The sequence below is a fragment of the Microtus ochrogaster genome, chromosome 8 (genome assembly GCF_000317375.1).
Source record: "Microtus ochrogaster isolate Prairie Vole_2 chromosome 8, MicOch1.0, whole genome shotgun sequence".
NCBI lineage: Eukaryota > Metazoa > Chordata > Mammalia > Rodentia > Cricetidae > Microtus > Microtus ochrogaster.
In genome coordinates this window covers 58,108,463-58,129,781 of record NC_022015.1, presented here as the reverse complement: position 1 = coordinate 58,129,781, position 21,319 = coordinate 58,108,463, and the positions used below count along the sequence as shown (strand labels likewise).

The window sequence follows — 21,319 nt, the reverse complement described above, 5'->3', positions numbered from 1 at the left end:
AAGGTCCTTGCCTAGCACAGGCAAGGCCCTAATTTCCACTTCTAGGACCAGAGAGAGAAAGAGACAGCTAGGATTCAGGGAGTCTAACTTCACAACCTGCGTGTTTAAGAGCCAGGCCTGCTGTCTACTCACAGTCAGACTAGACAACAGAGCATCAATAGTTGAGTCTTTGATTGGCAAACTTTCACAGGAGTAGGCCAGATAAAGTCTCTCACTGAGCTTAGAGAACTCCCAGACAAGCCCCACGATCTATGTCACAGGCCTCTTACAGAGGCTTTTTACATGATTGTTGGGGATTTGAACTCAGGTCCTCCTGTTTGCACACCTAGCGTTCTTACCCACTGAGCCACCTGCACCTCGCAAGAGTTGGTTGACAAACTCTTAAGGTTGGTTAATCCTAATGGTTGGCCACTGCAGGAGAAAAATGCAATCAGAAGTGCTGTGTGATGACCTCTAGGGAAAAGGACTAACGTGAGAGGCATGTGTGCTTTTCGTGACCAGGAAAATAACCAACAATAGCTTTATAGCAGTAGCCAAAGATTTATCCACAAAGATGTTTTTGGGTGATAAAAGAGCGCTAAAAATAACTAACTAGAAGCAGTGGAGTTGCTCACAAATGAAGAGTAAAGTAGATCTCGTGTGCTGATAGGGAAATATCTCTGCAGTGAACTAATGTGGTAGTGCAGGTCTGTAATCCTGGGGAAGGCTGGGCCGTGAGGAATATCAAGGTCACCACCACCCTAGGCTACACAGACAGGGCACTGAGTTAAGGAAATCTATGTAGAATGAGAGCGTACTTATTTTTAAAGGTGTGTGTGTGTGTGTGTGTGTGTGTGTGTGTGTGTGTGTGTAAAATTCTTGGAAGGTATAGAAGAAATGTAATGGTTTCCTTGGCAGATAAGGCCAGGAATCAAGTTTCTGAGGATCGTACTTCCATTTTTAGCGTTTCTGTATTGTGCTGATTGATCTTCCTACAAGTATAGAACTTTATAATCATAAATAAAAGTTGAAAAGCATTTTACTCGACCTCTGTTGAGGTCAGGCTTAAAAAGCCACAGGGGAAAGTGTGACAGGCGAGAGAAAAGTAAAAAAACTTTTTTCCCTCTTCATTTGAAACCGCAAAGTGCTTTGAGTGCTGCCTGGCAAAGAAACCAGCTCTCTGTCGGTGCAGAGTTCACTGTAGGTTCTGAGTTGCTCTCCTTGATTCCCTTCTCCTCTGCCTGACCTCTAATTTTAGAACTCCTCAGATTTTTATGTGGGGGAGAATCTCGTCAATGACCATAGCTTTAAATAACGTCTGGGTATTGATCGTGCCCAAACTGGAATCTAAGTCTTGACTTTCACCCCAGCACTTCAGCCTCATGTTGTGTGTCTGCAGTTTGGACATCCCTATTAAAATGGATGATGCACATTTAAAATTTAACGTGTCCAAATATGAGCTATTTCCTTATAATTTGAACGTTCCCCTCTCTCCCCGCAAAAGGAGGGCTGTTCTAAGACCAAGAAAGTCGCGAGTCCAGGCTCCCAAAGTTATAAAAGCAGGAAACACTGAGAAAAGCCACCCTCTGTTCCCTCCCCCACTCCACCTCTCTGCTTCTCATATGAGGCTAGCCTAGTCACTAAGCCTAAATCGGGTTCTTACTCCCTTTCTAACCTGTAACCCTTCATCTTACCACTTTGTATAGTTTTTCTTGCTATTCATGGTACTATGTTTTCCGGTCCTTATTTGTTATTTCTTCCTTCACTAGAATGTAAGCACTGTATGGTTGCAGGCTGCATCTCATTCACACTTGCAATACTCCGAACTGTGCCACATGCGTAGTAATGATCACTACATACACAATGAATGGATGAATGGGACATGACAAAGGATGGATGGAAACGGGATTAAATCAAGGCGAAATCGGGCAGATGAAGGGCATGAAGAAGTTTATTTTTTGACAGATGACTTTATTACTTTTCTGATCTGTTATAAAATACCCAACAGAAGCATCTCAACGAAGAAGGGGTTTATTTTGGCTCACAGTTTTAGAGGCAACAAGTCCATCATGTTGGACCAGCACCACGGTGGTGGGCACAGGAGGTTTCAGTTGCTCGCATCTTCGCAGATCAGGAAGCATACAGCTTGGCCTGGGAACAGACACACATGCAACCTTCAGGGTCCACTCCCAGAAATCCAATTCTCTTAGCTAGTCCATATGGTCCAAAGGTTCCACAGCCTCCCAAAACACTGGGACCAGCTGGTATTTCAGGTGTTTAAACACATGAACCTGTCAGGGGACATCTCATATTCAAATCATAAATGATGAAGGGAGATGAATATGACACCATGAGAAGCCTCATTGTGAACCACTGTTAACTTCAGGGCATAAAGCCTGTGCCTTACTATTACACATTATTACTGCATGTGTGTGTGTGTGTGTGTGTGTGTGTGTGTGTGTGCTTGCCAAGGTGTGCAAGCATGGAGGTAGAATGTATGCTCTCCTTCCACCTTTCCAGGGAGGTTCCATTGATTGAACTCAGGCTGCTAGGTTCACATAGCAAGTACCTTGACCAGAGATTCATCTCACTACTCCTAATACTTAAAATAACAACAGTAATAAAACAAATTTTGGAACTTCATCATACCCCTTTATCTTCTTATGTTTTTAGAAATTGATTTATATTGTAATATGCCTACTAATCAGAAAGCTCGCCTTTCTCAAGGAAACGACTTTCCAACTGCAGAGTACACAGGAGAAATTCCTAGAAGCAGTCCGTCCCCTAGGAAGGGTTTGTGTGCCATCGTTGTCACTATTGAGCCCACAAATGCCACTGAGTTCAGCTCAAGCCAGGGTGTAGCACTAGTCTGGCTCATAAATGCTAATGCCATTATAAAAAATAGATCCCATGTGTAGGCTCAGATCCATGACAACTTCAAGATGGTTACAGGCCTTTTGGTTCTAATTTGCTTTTTCTTTGGAAACATTCCCAAAACTAAGGGAAAATTCTGGAGCACAAAGTATTTGTTTTTTCTTTGTTTGCTTGGTTAGTTGGTTTTATTTATTTATTTTTTTTTTTGAGACAGGTCTCTCTCATAGCCCTGGCTGAGAGCTATGTATTCATTAAGAAATATGAAAATTGCCAGTTTGTGCTGGGTAGTAAGGCCACTGTTCTTAAAGTGCAGGGCCGCAGTCCACAGTCTTCTTTCCATGGTGTTCCTTCTGAAATGATTGCAAGATATTAATTATACTGTATAGCACTTATCTTGTCTGCATCTTCATTGAATTTACTACCATATTTTCCTTTTATATGCATATGATCTGGCTAGGAAAGGAGATGTAAGGCTGATGACCGCAGTCCTTTTAATGAGCTAGCGTAGGACGGGAGGTCCATGTAAGCAGGTGGTAGGTAGCTTTTCCTATTTAAGCACATATTACAGATCGAAAGGCATGTATTTTGAACACACAAATGTTTAGACTATAGCTCATGTCACAACTCAGTCATTGTCAGGATTTTGCTATGTTTGCTTTATTCCTTTTCTTCATTTTGTGGAATACTTGAAAGGAAAAATCTCAGCTTTCCGTAATTTTACTGCCACATGCCTATGATGATCAGTCTTTGTTGACCCACACTTGAAGGTGGGTGACCCCATCCAATGGACTGCTGGGGATGAATCTACAAGTTTCATGCTGGCACGGCAAGCAGGCTGCCAGTGGAGCCTGACAGGTTCTAGAGCAAGTGGAGAAGCAGCATCCATCTTACTTACCTCCCTGACTGTGGACCCAAGCAAAGTGAACAGCCGCTTCAGTCTCCTGTGGCCACATCCTACCCACCGTGATGGGCCGCATCCTACCCACCGTGATGGACTGTACCCTCCAACTTCGAGCCAAAAGAAAACCTCCCTTGAATTGCTTTTGTCAGGCATGTTTGCAGAGTAACAAAAGGACAATGCAATCCCTTAATATGTGACTCTAAACCAAGTTAATGCGTCTGCGCAAAGACACAAAGGCTTTATCATACCTATCAAAATTAATCACTGGGTATTGTATAACTCCAAATAAAATCAACATTGCCTGGAATTCTCAAACACCGTTTGAGTTTGTTTGTTAAAATTCAGGGTGCAAAAATGGCACACATACAATATTTTGTTATTGAGAGTTTGAAAATCTATACCACTTACTGCCAACACTTCCTTTGCTCTTACAATGCCATTGACTGTTTTAGTTGCTGAGGAGATGGCTCAACATTCTGCATGTGACTTATAGGATGGCTTCTTTGGGAGGCCATTAATGTGGTTTTTAGCTGGCCATGTTACTCAGTGGTGGAGTACTTGTCTGCCGTGCACAAAGCCTTAGGTTTACCCCTGACACTGTAAAACAAAATGAGAAAATATTTCCCTTCTCCTTTAAGAGCAGTTAAGTCTAGAAAAATACTGCACACTAGAACAGTCTTTGCTGATGGAAATGATCTCTTTGCGCCATCACTGGGAATGTGACTGGTGCCACTGAGGAACTCAACATTACTTTGTTTTAGCTAACTTAGTTATATGTCACCACCATATTGATAATGTGGCACTAGCAGCCTGATTCAACTTAGTGCACATGCTTTCTATAGATCCATGCTTTTAATAAAATAGGTAGGTATGTAGTGTTACCATAGTGACAGAATTAGTAACAGCCTGACCCTTCTTGGAGAGTTCCCTAAAAGATGCAGTTTAAATAATTTTTTAAAATAGAAACTTCTGCTTTACAGTTTGTTAAAACTGGAAAGAGTCAGGTGCAGTTCATTTTTATTCATAGTAAAAGAAAGGTAAAATTTCTTCTTGACATATTGAGAAAGCTAAATTGTTAAAGAACGTTTTAAAGAAAGACTTTGGGGGAAGGACAGATATAAGAGATAGGTTTTTCTGGGCTGGAGAGATGGCTCAGTGGTTAAGAGCATTGCCTGCTCTTCCAAAGGTCCTGAGTTCAATTCCCAGCAACCACATGGTGGCTCACAACCATCTGCAAAGAGGTCTGGCGCCCTCTTCTGGCCTTTAGGCATACAGACAAAATATTGTACACATAATAAATAGATAGATAGATAGATAGATAGATAGATAGATAGATAGATAGATAGATAGGTTTTTCTATCTGAAGGCTTTGTTCGTGCACAGGAACAAAATTAGTGCCCTGGGAATGTGTTGTTGCTGAGATAATCCGGACTGTCCATGAACTTGGTTATTGTTTTTCAGCAGGCATTTCTCACAAATAACTCACTTTGGAAATCAATCCTCTGGTGTTATTCATGCCTGCTGAAGGACAGTTCGCTGGCATGGAAGACTGGAGAGCCTAGCAAATCAGCTCACCGAGTGGAGACCTAAGTAAATGCATTAGGACAGGACTTTAAAGGCCTTTCAGTCATGTATTATGGAGCACGGCCGCCCGCCTTCAGAGAGACACTAGCTGTAATAAGACAGCATAAAGGTGATGAAGGGGCGGCCTCCCTCCTAATGGGCGCTGTGTCAGATAACCCAGGTGGCCTCTCCACTCCACGAGAGCTCGGCAAGCATTCAGCAGCAATCCTTTGACCTGATGTGACCAGCAGTCCTTTGAAACTCTGTTTCTTCTGGAGCAATCTATGTCTAAACATGCAGGAAATGCCTCCTACTAGTTCAGGGTGTGAGATTCCTGAAACACCTGTGGATCAGAGAATACAATCCCTTGCCCTGGAAGTAAAAGTGGCAGATACCTTCTTATGGGTGTTTTTGTGACATGTGATATGCAGGCTTTGGCTCCCACCATTGAAGAAGAGTGGGCTCTTGCTCTTCCTATGCTTTTAGGCTTCTCTTTGTTTCTGTTGTTTTATGCTTTTTAATTGTTTAATTTTTCCAGTTTTGAATTCAGTAATAGAGGTTGTTGAGAATAATACCCCTTAACAGCACCAAAGAGTATTAAGTGAAAAGCAAGGTTCCCTTCAATCACTCTATCTGAGTCTCTTTCCTGTTGGGTGAAGCCACTTGTTCATTTTCCAGCCGCCTAGTCTCCCGAAATAATCACACAGAAACTTTATTGTTTAAATCACTGCTTGGCCAATCATAAGTATTGCTAGCTTACTCTTATATCTTAAATTAACCCGTTTCTATTATATTTTACCACAGGCTCATGGCCTACCAGCAAGATTCAGGCTGGCAGCTCATGTCTTTCTCCTCTGGAGGCTCCATGGCTTCTCCTGACTCCGCCTTCTTTTTCCCAGCATTCAGTTTAGTCCAGTCTCCCCCTACACACAGCTCTACTCTGACCTATCACAGGCCAAGGCAGCTTCTTTACTCATTAACCAATAAAAGCAACACATAAACAGAAGGGAATCTCACATCACTTTCCAAACGTGTAGCTTTATTAAGTCTGTAGTGATTCCTCGCTGTCCTGCCCCATAAACACTTTAAGCATAATTATACATTGTATTGCCTTCTATTTGAAATAGCCGTGTACTAAATGTAATTTTTGTGTCATGCATTTATTTTCCTCTTAGAGATTCTTTACTGTTGAAATCCACAGCTCTGCTTCATTCTTTCTTCATGCTTTTTAATAACCATCAGCTTTAATATGACTCTACTTAGTGAACTTTGCTTGATTCTTATTTTTTTAAATCTTAATGATGAGGTATATATCACCATGATATTTTTGTGTGTGTGTGTGTGTCAAAGTATATCCACAGAATAAATTCCTAGCAGCTGAAATAGATCTTTGGTAAGAATTGGTCTCCCCTTTTGTTTTACCTCTGGAAACTTAACTATAAATTTGTTTGGCACAGTGTTAGTGTTATCAGTTGGTGGTATCCCTGTGACATCACAGGTCTTTTGCCAGTTAGCTGTCATGACGTATCTGTGCTCTGGGCATCCAGAGAGCTGGGCACCCATCTCTATACGTCTTTGGGGAGAGAGAGAGAGGAGAGAGAGAGAGAGAGAGAGAGAGAGAGAGAGAGAGAGAGAGAGAGAGAGAGCACACTAGGAGCTGGGTATAGATGTAAGGCTTCATTCTTCACCACTGAGTTTTTTCCTTTCAGAAATATGAACTACTAAAGCTACTGAAGTGAATATCTTCAGTGGTATCTTTTTAGGGATATCTTCTTGCACTGTTTCCAATTGCATAGATCTCAATGTAAAGTATTAATAATAAATCACAAGATAATGTCTTTAAAATTCTGTCTTATTGAGGCAGGGTCTCATGTAGTCCAGGATGGCCTCAAACTCATTAGCTATTCCAGGCTAATTATGAATTTCTGATTCTCTTAACCATGCTAGGAGTAAAACATCGATTAAAGACAGATTTATGTAGTTCTGGTGACCACTAGACTGGGCAAACACTACTAACCGAACCACATGGCCCAGCCCTAATTTTTAAGAATATTATGTATTTACTTGTTTTGAGACATTGGCCTTCAGTGAAATTTTGGATCTGCTAAAAACAGCCATATTCTCCTCCTGTCCACTATTGTTGTTTTAAAAATCACATAAAATGGAAAAAAAAAAACCTGTCATTTCATTGCTGCTTGAGAAGTCATACTCTGTCTGCTCCTGCCACCTGACGGATCTCCTCTGAGAGATGCTCCAAGTCAATGCCTGCCTTAAATTACTCGGAAAGGCTGAACTGTGCAGTGAAGATGGAAGTCAGTGTTGTTTCTAGACATGAGATTCCTAACTCACCTCTTTAGAAATGACCTATATCTAGTTAGTACATTGATTTCTTATCGTCAGTGAGCGTGTTTTCTGAGGCAAAAGGAGACAAGACATTTAATGAGGGAGTCCCCTAGGGAATGGGCAACTATGCTAAATAGACATTGTCACAGGAATCTCAGTGTCTGGGGTCTGTCTCATCAGCCACTAAAAAACGATTACACAATAGAGCTATGATCTCATTCCACTTTGGGGATGGAAACTGGTGAACATTTGAACACAGTAACTGGGGTCACCAAGCGTCCAGGGAAAGACTGCAGAAGTTCCTAGCTTCTGCAGACAGGTTCCCAGGCCCTTAAGGCAGTCACTGGCCAGGCCACCGCAAGGACGCTGAGAACAACTCCGGTTCCCAGCAGAGCATTAGCGCGCATGCGCCTAAACCTGCTAGTGTTCCAGGGGAGAAGGTTGAGCGTTTGAGTGTCCATGGCAACCCGACGCTTCAGCCTTCTGGAAGTTTACAATCTATAGCTTGTGGGATACCCGTCCTGGTGGGAGGGACCTGGGCTTGGGGGACTGATGGGGGAACAAAAGGGTGGGGGTGGGGGCTAGGGAAGCTGGGAAACATTTGCCTTGATGTAAACTAAGAAATAATTGGTTCAAGGCTCAGCACAAAAGGATCTTGTCTTTCCGGTGCTTTCGCCCACACAGGGAAGGATGCCTCTGGAGGTGGTGGTGGAACTTCAAATCCGGGCGGTAAGAGATGGGCGAGCCTGCGCTGCTAACCCCACATTCCCCTCCACTGCCTCCACACACACCACTTTTGGGACACACTGCACCTTTGTCCCTAGGATTCTGCACATTTGTCATCCGTGGACCTCTTAGACTTTAATTCAGCTCAATCTGTCTCGAGTTTTATTTTTCTTTGCAAGACCAACGTGTTTCTTGGTTTCTTTAAAACGAAGAACTTTTGTTCCAAGGATAAAGGATTTAACTTTGTTTCTTTAAGTAATCAAAGAACATAGAATTTTAAAAGCTCCACTCTTGACCAATGTGCTACCTCCAAGAGGCAAAGCGAGTTCCCTCGGCTTTGGGTTGGTAATTTCAACAGGACACTCAGTCTTGTAACAATAAACATTTTCTAATTACCCACCAACTTCTCCTTCAGCTGGAGCCCAGAGACGATGTTCCCATCTATAGCAACAAGACTGGCATGGAGCTTGGCCTCCTGATTGATTATAAGAGGCTTCACTACTGGCCATAGTTACAGTGGATGCTAACAGGACCCTGCATGGAAATTCAGCTAGATGCCAGACAACAGCAAACTCTAGGGTTTCATGGAGCTTGTTGACCTTAAAGGGCCCTGGTTTGGTTCCATTTTACTGACATTATCAGTTGTGCTGTATCAGTTTCAAGTGCTCAGGAAGAGGAAGGAATGCCTACAAGGCCGAGAGAACTCTATTACAGCAAGACAAATTAAGATTTCATCCCATGTCATTCAACAGTACTGGTTAATTTATTTTGTTTTTAAAAAGGCAAGTAATCAGTGTGAAAGTAATTAACAAAAAAATCAGTTTTTTACTTGAGAGAATTTAGAATGAGCCATGAAGTCAGGTAACTTGATCCGTTCTGTGCTTTAGAAAGCTGGCAAATCCAGGCCCCGGCAAACAAAACATGAAATTCCAGAAGTGTAACTAGAAACCAGAAGATAGGCCCTCAGTAATCAGACCCGGGGACACAGTAAGAGAAAACACTGTCCTTCAAATGCCTGGCCTGAATGCTACCATTAGGAATGATCTCAGAAGCTGGGTGGTGGTGGTACATGCTTTTAATCCCAGCACATGGGAGGCAGAGGCAGACAGATCTCTGTGAGTTCAAGGCCAGCCTGGTTGGTCTACAGAGCGAGTTCCAGGACAACCAGAGCTACACAAATAAACCCTTTCCTGAAAACCAAACCAAAATCTGAAAATCTAAACCACACACTCAGACCACTTAGAACCTCACAGCTTGGCAGAGTCAGTAAGCAATGAGGTAGTTAGTGTTCAGGGTGTTGTGGAAATGCAATGACTTGTTTTATTCAGAGAAAGAGCTGATCCTATTGGTGTGCCTAGCCCCCACTCTCTATGGTCCTGCCTCCTCCCAGTGAGAACCGTTCAGCACAGCCATTCTGCACAGTATGGTCCATATCCTTGCATATTGGATCACATCCAACAATCCGTTCTATTTATTAATAAATGCCAGAACAATTGGTCACTAAGATTACCTGACGACCCCACTGCCACGGGTGATTTAAAGGTTTCCTTTCCCGTCAGAGCAGCATTTACAGATTCATATAGCACATACTCCCTTTGGTCTTTCCAGGCCAGACAGGAATCAGAAACCTACCACATTATTTGGTCATCTTTGGTCTAATGATTGGGGGAGGCGCATGGACGAACAGCTTTCCTTGTAAACAGAAATTTAGGAGTTTTACCAGGTGCTCATGTAGGGCAACAGGCTCTCCCAAAGAATTTCAAGTTAAGTACTGTTATCGAAAATGTGCTGGATACAGCAAAGTGGAACTGCTATGAAAATGGATAGCATACAGTCATCTCTGTGATATACACAAGGAAGCTATACAGAACACTGAACACCACACCTCTTTTCCATTTTTTCCCCCTTAATAGAGAACCCTATGCTCTATTCCTTAGAGATGATGGGGAGCAGGGCTTCATCTCCTGCCCCTGGTCATTGACATCTGTGGTCTGTCTGTTTCCAGACCCTCAGTCTCCCCAGCAGCTCAGCTTCTTGGCCACCTGCTATGCATGGCTACGGACTGTCATCAGGAATGAACAGTGGTGTCATACTTACATTTCTGTGGGACCCTTAGACAAGCCCACTTTTTCAGTCTGTCTTCTTTAACATCCTGGCTTGTTCTATGAATGCTAAAAGACATTATTAAAGAGCAGTGGAAAGTAAACACCTCAAGACCTTTCGAGAGCAATAGGAAGAAAGACAAGTGCTGTGTGTGACCTCTTCTGATGACCTAATCCACCAAGGTGGTAGAGCTTCTTAAGCAACCAGGATACAGAAAAAGCTCCAATTGTGGCCACAGATGTTCAGAGAATAAACTGGGAAAATCTGCCTTAAATTTTAAAAATACTGTTTAAAATCTACCACAGGGGAAGGGCTGGGAATAAGCACATGGTTTATCTGGAAGCTCGTGTCTCTTAATGTTCAATTTACAAGTGGTAACACTGTTTTTTGGGATTACTAATTAACACTAATCTGTCAACTTTAAAGAAATAGCAAGTGTATAATCAGCCAGCTTGATTTCTTTGCATCTGTCTTGGAGATAAACAGCTGCTGAATACATACACAATAGACTTTCTTTCTCTAGTATGCCTGTGTTCAGTAATAGCCAGCACGTGCTCCCGCCTAGGAACAGGTCAAGACAGTGTGATCCCAGAATTCCCAAAGGTGTTTGAAATGGCCGAGGGGACAACTGGATGGCTCTGGTTTAGGTCAGATTCTTCGAAGGTGGAAACCTTTGGACTTCCTGGTGCCAACAATCAATGAGATGGTGTCACTTGATGATTCCATAGCACGAAGAGAACAGGAACATTGTGGGGTGACAGCCAGCAATAATCCACAATGCTGTACAGCATGTAGCCCAGAAAAAAGCCGAAAGCTACATCAGTGACGTTGTGCCGCCCAAGCATGACCCTGGAAAGCCCCAAGACGAAGGCCCAGAGCACCACCAGCACCCGCAGTGGAATGGCCAGCACCAGGTGCTTCAGGATGAATCGCGACACCAGGGCGGCCCTCGTGGCGTGGCCCGAGGGAAAGGAGTACTTGTCCACTGAGACGGTGAAAAACATGTCCATCTGATTGTGCGCTGGTCGGCGCCTGCGGACCAGTCCTTTAATCACAGCCACCAGCAGCAGGTCCAACAGCAGGGCGAAGAGCAGGTTCATCAGCACTTCGCGCCCGGCCCAGCTGTCGCTCCGAAGCATGCAGTAGAGGGTGCCCAGCAGCCAGGGGATGCCGTGCCCCGAGATCTCTAGCAGCTTCATCAGGGGCCGCACGCTGCCCCAGGCCGAGCTCTCCCCGGCACACACTCCCAGCTTCTTGGACAGCCACAGGTCGATGGCCAGCAGGGAGCGCAGGGCGATGCCCAGGAAGGACGGGTTCAAGTTCATGCGGTCCTCCTCGGGCGGCAGGGTCGGGGCTGCTTGTGCGGGGCCAGAGGAAGCCAGCGGGAAGGAGCCGCGCCGGTGCACCGGGCTATCGGACGCGCGCAGCCGGGCGCAGGCTGAATCCGTGCCCGGGCGGCAGCTCAGCAGCGACTGGAATTCGAACCTGCCACCGCTTGCTCCGTGGGCCGGGCTGCCCGGGACGCTGCTCCCGCCGGAGGAGCCCAGCGGCCGTCCCTCGATGGTTCTCCTGGGGCTCGGCATCGCGGCGGGCGGCTGGTCCCGGGGACCCGGCCAGACCGGAGAGAGGCTTCCCGGCCCCGCAGCCTCTTCCGCTTCCGCACTGCCATCCTGGAGGGCGGGCCAAGGAGCGGCAGAGCGCGATTGTGACACCTGGCGGAGACGTGGGAGGGGACCGGGTTATCCAGCTAGACGAAGAGCTAGGAGGATGCTGAGATTGGGAGGTACAGGTGAAGGATGCAATGATGGGGTCATTTCAGAGAACGTGGGAGTTGAGGAGATACACGGCCCTGTTGCACAAAAACAAATACTGATTGCCCTCCTTTTCTTTTTAAGATTTCTTGCCCGGGAGTGTTCCTGCCGTACAAGGAAGGTGTGTACCTTGGTGTCTACCTCCTGAATCAGTACCTGGAGACAAACTGCTTTCCTTCTGTGTTCCCTATTGCGATTCAACAGAACATGATATTTGAAAAGGTGATCTTGACTTCTCAATGAGTTTGGCTGTCTGAAGTCAGCGGAATACTTATTATAAAGAATAGTGGTTTTGTACATTTTTTTCCTTTTTTTTAAAAAGTGACCCTAAGGCGATTCAGTATAGTTTAAAAGTACAGGCGGCCTTGGGGCAAAAGCATAGGTTTAGAAGATTGCTTTTGCTGTGCAGGTCCGAGCCAAGTTCTATCAATCGAGTGTTGAACACCCTGGTGGATGCTTTCTATTCTTGGCGCTCCCTTGGCATTTTCTAACTGGAGCAGGGAGCGTTTCTGAATGTTCTTTGAGGTGTTAGAGACAGTTGCATCACATTTATGAGAAAGGCTATTAATAAACCGCAGACCTTAAGAAAAACTTTCTTAAACCCAGAAAACTAATTTAAAACTCTAACTAAATCAGTTAAATCTTGTGGCTGAAATCTTGTAACTAAACACAAGAAAGCTGTTCCTATGTTCTGAGTAACCTTAAGCGTGTCATGTAGCAGTAAGTAGTAAGGGCTAGATTCCACTCCAATGAATGCAATCATGATTCAAAAAATACAGCCAAACCCTAGTCAGGGCTTCTCATTACACTATGCTGGAGAATATTCATTCTGTTTCATTAATCTGTAACCACCAACTGTCCCCTCAGGTTTTGGATTTGGAGATGAAATCGGAGTTATCTTTAGTAAGCCTAATGATTTTGCCCCGACAGTGTCACTGAGGGGGGGAGGGGTTGGGGGCCCAGGGAAGGCACCACATCGCCTTCAAAGGCCCGGAAGACGGTGCCCAGAAACCCGCCTATCTCTTTTGACCCAAAAATGGGAGAAAATATGAAGATTATCTGAGCATTTTTTTTTAAAGTACAGCCTATTCACTTAAAAATATGTCAAGCTGGTTGGGTAAAAGAGCAAATGGTTATTTTCCTCTGAAATGCAGCTGGAACCCAGGCAGTCCTGCCACATGTGGCCATGGGCATGATGGGTAGGTGCTGAGAAGAGTTTTCCTTCCCAACATTTTCTCCTCTTCCCAGTTTCGGTAGACCTGTAGGACATTTCTAAGAAACAGCAGTAAGAATCTCATAGATAGAAAATTGTGAAAGCACAGAACGACACATCCATCAATCACCTTGGGGACTTTCCTAGTCCAATCTCATTTGTTTTTCAAAAGGAGAATAGAATGTCTGAGACTCAGACTTTAGATGTTTCCCTGCTGCTGTGTAGAAACGCTGTTGTCTTGAGATTACTAGTGAGACATACCTCAGGACCATTTTTTCCTTTTTCTGAAACCAAGTGGTTTAGGTTCATATTCTAGTTTCTTCTAGTTCCAGGTTTCGTGCGCTGTTTCATTCTTTAGCTGAAAATACTTTTATAGCAAGTAGCAAAAGCATTTTCTTTCCCCACAGCCTCTTTGCATGACTCAAATTTGAATATTTAAAAGCATCTGGGTAAACAAATTCTTCATAAAAGTTTATAAGCCATTGTATTTGAATGGATCAAGCTGCCCCACCAAGCGCCCCGCGATCACACGTGAGAAAACCCTTTCATGAGACATATTAGACATACTGAAGTAACCCGTGGGCAGCAAACTTACTGTGGCAGTACTGGGATCTAGAAGTCAGAGCAGAATGTTGTTGGGGCCCTGGTACTTCCCAAGGCATAAGGGAAGGACATTCTCCTGATTTATAGTACCACAGCTTCAGTATACACCATGTAACCATTTCTTCTCTATAGTTCACAGAGTTAAAAAAAAATTCTGAGCATTAGACCAGAGATACTCCAGTTCTTTAAGTCAAAAGAATATATATGTGTGAGTAGTAAAATAACAGCAGAGTCTTCATGGATGAGAAATGTCAGGTGATCTAGGCTCGGTCTGTCTGCTCTAACCAACCAACTGCATTTGCTTTCTCTGCTTTGCATGCCCGAATAGAAAACTGTGCCCGTTTGTAATTGTGGCTCCTCTGAGCACTGTCTGGTTCATGAATTTCTCTCTGCTCAAGTACATTCATGAATTTGTTTTAGTTTTCTTTTTAACTTTAAAAACGTGAATTTTTGTGCTCAAATACTTAAATAAAAAAATCACGTGTTATGTGCTCAACCTACTCCAATATGACATCATTCAAATTTAAACTAAGTGTATCTCTATTGACTGTATTTGGGCAGAGGAATCACCTAGCTAACACTAGATGAGTACCTGCTGTGTGCATGATGCTTTTCTATGCACTCAAGACTCAGGTTGATGCAAGATGTGTTTGCTTGTACAGTAGGTCAAACTGATGGCCATCTAAGCATGTGATAGAGTTAGCTAACTCAAATTTCTTTGTACTTACCATTCAGATAATTTTAATTCTCCTATGCTACAACCATTTGTTGTACTTTTACCACACACCTCCCAAAAATGTTCCCGTTGAAACCTAAAATATTATATGGCTTGGTTCTCTATATGCTGATTACTTGAAAGAACATAAACTATGGGTTCTAGAAATACCTTTTACTAAAACCTTGAAAATATCTCTTCCTTGTTTTCTGTAGGTATTTGAAAATGCAATAGATCCCGGAGCTGTTGCAGAAATTTTAGAAAGTAGGTACTTAAGAGGAAAAAAAAAAGACTCATATTAATTCCCAGGTACAGAATTCTGCCGCTTCTGAAGTGTGATATTTCTGTGTTTCACCAATATTTAAATTTATGGAGACTCTAGGGTGAAATTTTGTTCATGATTTATTTGTTGTTTGTTTGGCTTTTAGAGAAATAATCTTGCTATGTAGTCTAGACTGGCCTTGAACTCTTACTTGTTCCCACTATTCAGGGTCCTGGGATTATAGGCCTATGTCATCACAATAACCTTTAAATTTTAAAATTTATTATTTTTATTTTGTGTTATTTTGTGTGTGTGCACACACAAATGTGAATATTGGTATGAGTGTGCCATGTGTACTCGAGACAGAGGATTCTGTTGGTGAGTTTGTTCTCTTCTTTTGTCATGAGTTCTTGAGATGAAACTCAGGTCACTGGGCTTCTGTGCCTTTACTCACTGGGTCATCTCCCACCCATCACATCTGCCTTGAATCATTTTTTGTTATAAACATTTTTCTCAATATAGATATGAAACCAGATGTGGTGGCATTTGACTTTAACCTTAGTACTTGGAAGGCAGAGGAAAGAGAATCAGGAGTTCAAGGTTAACTCTGATAATATATCTAGCTTGAGGCTAGCCTGGGCTACCTGAGACATTGTCTCTAAAACCAACAACAACAGCAATAAAAAACCCTCAAAAATTTATATTATAGATATGATTTTTCTGGATGATATGATTTTGTTTGGTTTTTGTAAACATTAAGTAGATTCTGTTACAGCAACCAAGTAGATCATTTGATCAATTAGAACATTTTCAATGCCACAAAAAGAAATTCTACACCTGCTAGCAGTTAACTTCATATGCCCTTTTTACTGTCCTATCAAAGGCAAATGTCAGTTTCTCCATCCCAGAGCCCAGACTATCCTCAAACTCCTTTCTCTGTCTCTGGAGAGCTGGGGTTACAGGAATGTACCACCTTGCCCAATGAGCAGAGGTCTGCTCATTTTGGATATCTCACGTGAAGGAGTGTGCACAGCACATGGGCCTCTCTGATTGGCTTCATTGCTTAACATAATGTTTTTTAAAGTTCATTTATATTATAGAATTTGCCAACTTCATTCTTTCACATTCTGTTATATGAATTTACCACATTTTGTTTTTCTAGTCATCAATTAATGGACATTTGAGTTGCTTATGATTTTTAGATTATCATCAAAATACTTGGATATAATACAGTATAATATGTGACTATTTTTGTATAACTTTTTATATGGAAATGTATTCCCAACTCTCTTGGACATGCACATGTGTACACATGTACACATACATACAGACATATACACACTCATATTAGTGGATCACATAGTAAATTACAGTATGTTTAGAAACTTTTTAAGCCTCCTACACTACTTACCAAAGCAGCTGGATCATTTTACAATGAAACAATAGTGTTTGGAAGGCTTGTCCCCCCCTCCCCCAGGTTTCGGCCAATACTTGTATTTTTGCTGTCATTTTGATTGGTCGAAGCCTGTGGGTATGAAGGGCTTTCTTACCATTGGCTGGATGTCCCTAATAGCTAATTGTGTTGCATGTACTTTGGTGAAATGCCTATTCATATTTTCTTCCTAATTTTAATTGGATTGCCTTACTCTAAAACTGAGTTATAAGTATTCTCTGTGTGTGGTTCCAGCAGCATTTACTGAAGAGGTTGTCTTCTCCAGTATACATTCTTCACAACTTTCCAAACAGTCAGACATTCTTCACAACTTTCCAAACAGTCGGACAGCTCTAACTGTGAGGTCTTGTCCTGGAAGGCTCCATTTGATTCCATTGCTTGCCTTGACTTTTCCTGTCCTCTTGCTTTTGTTACTGTATCTCTGTTGTTTAGACTTGAACCAGACATTGTGATATCCCCTCCAGTGTTCTCTTAGCTCAGGATTGCTTTCGCTCTCTTTTTTGCAAAACTTCTTTTTTCTTTGTGGTTTCCACATCTTAATTCCATCTGCCTCCCTGTCTCTTCATATCCACCCTCTGCCTTTGCAACCTCCCCCAACAAAATAAAATAAAATTGAAGACAAAATAAAAAAGAGAAAAAGAAGGAAAAAATGTAGTCGTTGAAGCTGTAGTGTGACACAGTGAGTCACGCAGTAAACCCGTTTGTCAATATATCCTTATAAGTGTTCATTGCAGAGAGTCACCAGTCTGGTTCTAGGCCTCTGGTTTTGGCTACACTATTGATACTGGACCCTCAGTGGGACTCCTCTTGAATACCCTGTTGTTGCCCTGTGTCATGGAGATCCTGCAGCTTTGGATCTGCAGGACCAGCTCCTTCGTGTGCTCCAGCAGATCACAGATGAGGTGGATCTTGGGATGGGTCAACTCAGAGCCCTGGTTCTGTGTTTGGATGGCTGCAGGGTTGGTCTGCCTGCCAGTTCTCCATTTTTACCACCAGGGTGAGCTCTCAAGTGTTGCCCCAGCTATTTATGCAGCCAGGAGCAAGGGGGCTGGGCTGGCTGGTTCTGTTCTCATACCCTCAGGGCCACCTCACTCACACCCACACCTCCAGGGCCAGCTCTACTGTGCTGCCCAGGTGAGGTATGGGGGGGTTTCATCACTACTTGGTAGATGAGGGGGTGAGGCCAGCTCTCTCACGTGTCACAAGCGGCAAGGAGAGAAGGGTCTCTCCCTGGCCTACACTAGCTATGGCAGATGAGGGGCAGGGTCTGATTCCCCATTCTCATGCCCTCAGGGCAAGCGTGCCCAAGCCCCTACAAACAGGGTCAACTCTATTGTGTTGCCAGGATTAGGTGTAGGTCCCATTCTTCTGAGTGCTGTAAGTGATGAGGGTCAGGGCCAGTTCTCCCTAGTGATGCAGCCAGTGAGGGGTGGGGCCAACTCTGAGCAGCCCTACCCTCTTGGCCTTTGGTGGTAACAGGAGCCATGAACCACAAGGTAGCAGGGCCACAGACCCAAACATGGCTCTTGGCAGCAGCCCAGGCCTGTATGTCACCATGGCCCTGGGTGGTAAGGAAGCCACCCACCTCAGCTTGCTCCTCACTGCCTTCACCTCTTTAGATCTGCCTCTCTCTACAGGACTTGAACTATCCTGTCTCTCTCATACCTACCATGTGTTTGCTCACCATGGTAGAGCCTGACCCAGCATCTTGCTTCTCCAGGCAGACTGCCCCAGAGAGGTGTGTGGGTCTCCTTCTGATCAGTTGTAATGTGCTTTAGCTATCTTGTGTGTGTGTGGCTTCCATTTGAATAGTTGTGTGAAGAATGTCACTGAAATTTTGATGGCAATTGAGCTGAATCGGTAGATCACATTTTGTTACAGTAATTTTTATTATATCCTGTCAATCCATGTGAGTATGGGTGGTTTTTTCATCTTCTAGTTTCTTCTTCAGTTTTTCCTGGTTTTAAAAATCTGTTATTATTAGTATATGTGTGTGATACATGTGCAAGTATGTGCATATCACAGTGTGTGTGTATGCGTGTGTGCGTGTGTACATGCATGGGCTATGTTAGAGTGGGTATGTATGTAAAACTCTAAAAGGTCTTTTTGTTTTTTGTTTTTTGTTTTGTTTTTTTTTTGTTTTTTTTTGAGACATGGTTTCTCTGTGGCTTTTGGAGCCTGTCCTGGAACTACCTCTGTAGACCAGGCTGGTCTCGAACTCACAGAGATCCACCTGTCTCTGCCTCCCGAGTGCTGGGATTAAAGGCGTGCACCACCATTGCCCTGCACTTTAGGAGTTTTCTTATCTGCTGCTTCTGTGGGTTCTGGGGATTTGTCACCAGGTTTGAGTGACATATGCTTTATTCTGCTGAGTCATCTCTCCTGGCCGAAGATTTAAATTTTAGTCATGTCTTTATAGGTAGTATAGATAGCCTCTTTAAAAATATTTAAATCTCAACCTCATAGAAGACAAAGTGGGAAGTACACTTGAACACATTGGCACAGGAGATCACTTCCTCAATATAATCCCAGTAGCACAGACACTGAGAGAAACAATTAATAAATGGGCCCTCCTGAAACTGAAAAGCTTCTGTAAAAATATTTAAATATCATAGTAGCATAGTAAGATACATTTTATGACACATCTGTATGGTCAGACAGTATGGTTTTTAGGCACGCTGAACTTTTTTATTAATGGGTAATATTGGCTTTTCAAGCTTAAAATGAAAAGTATGTTGCTATTTTAGTACTCTATGACTATAAATGCTTTTATTAATGTTTGTCTGTGTGCCATGTGTGTGCATAGGTGCCCACAAAGGTTGGAGAGGGGATTCGATCTTGTGGAGCTGGAGTTACAGGCAGTCGTTAGCCGCCTGTCATGGGTGCTGGGAATAGAACTTGGGTCCTCTGCAAGAGCTGTGTGCTCTCTTGACACTGAGCCTTCTTTCCAGCTCTGAATACACCTTTAAGAGACAAGATATACTATACTTTCCAGGAAATAAAAAGCTAATTTTGTAGCATGCTTATCTTGCTCCACCCCCTCATTTTATGAAAATCTGCTTCATTGTTGCCATGGCACTTAATTTAAATTATAGTTGTTCTTTGGTGCCCTTGGGACAATGTTTCCAGGACCTCCCACACATACCAAAGTACATCAGTACCCAAGGACCATAAGTAAAATGATGTAGAATTTGCTTGTAATCTATGCATGAATATGTGTGTGTATGTATGTGTGCATGTGTGTGTATTCCACATAAATTGGATTATCTCTGTATTGTATACTGTAATGTTGTGTGAACGTGGTGTTCTGCATTGTTCAGAGAATAAAGAGAAAAAAGTGCGCATTCGTACAGATGCAAGCACTTTGTAAATGTTTTCTGTTTATAGTTGGTTAAAAGATAGAAACTGTACATAGGGAGCCTGTGGATATAGAGGGTCAATACTGTTGTTATCAGAGTGTAAATGAGATACAATAGTTTTAGTTTAGCATATATTAAGAAACACACAAATTTTCTTTTTTCTCCCTTTTTTCTTTTTTAGGCTTCCTAACCAGGTTTGAATTGATACAGCTAGTGTCTCCAGGTAATATGCTTGTAAACATAGAAGTAAACATATTCCTAAACTAACAATTCACTTTGAAGGGTTTTAACATGAAAGAAAGACAGGATTTTAGTGTTCTTTATGAGTCATTTCTAATGATCTACTCTATACCATCATCGTTGATAGGTATAAAGAGTTTCAGTAATTTACATGTGTGTATGAATGTGTGTGTTTCTGAGGACTGAACCCGGGCCATTGTACATGTTAGGTAAGCATTGTACCATTGAGGTATACTCTTAGTCTTTTAGAAAATGGTTTTAATTTTGAGGCAAAGTCTCATTGAATCACTTAGGCTAACTATGAGCTCATAACCTTCCTGCCTCGGTCTCCTGAGTAGCTGGGATTACAAGCATGCACTCCAATCCAGCTACTTGTGTGTCTTCACAGACTATAAACAATGTGATTATATTGTATTTTGGGCTTTTTTTTCTTAACCTTGTTACCAGAATTGATGTATTTGTCATTTTTAATAGCTATCTATTTCCATAGTATTATTATCCTTAATTGTTATATTTTCCTTGTCTTTCATATAACCATGAAAATTCTTTTTCTTTCTTCTCTTAATATATTCACAGAGTAGAATTCCCAAACTGAACTGTGCCTTGTGAGCCTGGGACAAACTGGTTCCCAGTGGAATATGCCTGCTCCTCATATCTTGGCAAAGCTGGGCATTATCATTTGAATTTATTACTTTTGAATTGTACATTAGTTTTGATATACCATATTTTTATGATCCCCTCTTTTAAATATGATGTGTAATCCTAAATTTAAATTTTCCTTCTTCAAAGTTTCAATTTTTCCCATAGTATGATTTGTTTTTTTCCTTCTGGTCATTGTTCTTGATTACCTACAGAATGAGGTCTGGATGTGTAGTGATATTTCATTTGTATTTTAATAAATAAAGTTTGTCTGAAGATCAGAAAGTAAAGCAGCCACTTTAGTCAGCCTGTATATACCAGCAGTGGTGGCACACTCCTTTAATCCCAGTAACCACACAAGTTAGCTATAGAGGCCAGGCAGTGGTGGCACACTCCTTTAATCCCAGTAACCACACAAGTTAGCTATAGAGGCCAGGCAGTGGTGGTGCACACCTTTAATCCCAGTAACCACACTAGTTAGCTGTTAGCTATAGAGGCCAGGCAGTGGTGGTGCACGCCTTTAATCCCAGTAACC

At 42.7% G+C, this 21,319-nt stretch overlaps 2 protein-coding genes across 2 annotated transcripts in view; one reads left to right on the top strand and one right to left on the bottom strand.

Annotated features, from left to right (window-relative positions):
- The first annotated feature begins 6,952 nt into the window (after positions 1-6,952).
- Spata6l (spermatogenesis associated 6 like) overlaps positions 6,953-21,319 on the top strand; it is a 43,124-nt gene continuing 28,757 nt past the window's right edge. Inside the window, exons 1-4 of the mRNA XM_026781412.1 lie at positions 6,953-8,389; positions 12,385-12,522; positions 15,047-15,095; positions 20,087-20,128. Of these exons, the coding sequence (XP_026637213.1) occupies positions 8,351-8,389; positions 12,385-12,522; positions 15,047-15,095; positions 20,087-20,128 (268 nt within the window). The 5' untranslated portion in view covers positions 6,953-8,350. The remainder of the gene's footprint in view (positions 8,390-12,384; positions 12,523-15,046; positions 15,096-20,086; positions 20,129-21,319) is intronic.
- On the bottom strand, positions 10,289-12,142 carry Plpp6 (phospholipid phosphatase 6). The gene has a single exon (XM_005352106.2). The coding sequence runs from the start codon at positions 12,070-12,072 to the stop codon at positions 11,185-11,187; it is 888 nt and encodes a 295-aa protein (XP_005352163.1). The 5' UTR covers positions 12,073-12,142; the 3' UTR covers positions 10,289-11,184.

Bases quoted from the DNA above. Each gene is read 5' to 3' on its own strand.
- Plpp6 (XM_005352106.2), bottom strand. From the start codon at position 12,072: ATGCCGAGCCCCAGGAGAACCATCGAGGGACGGCCGCTGGGCTCCTCC.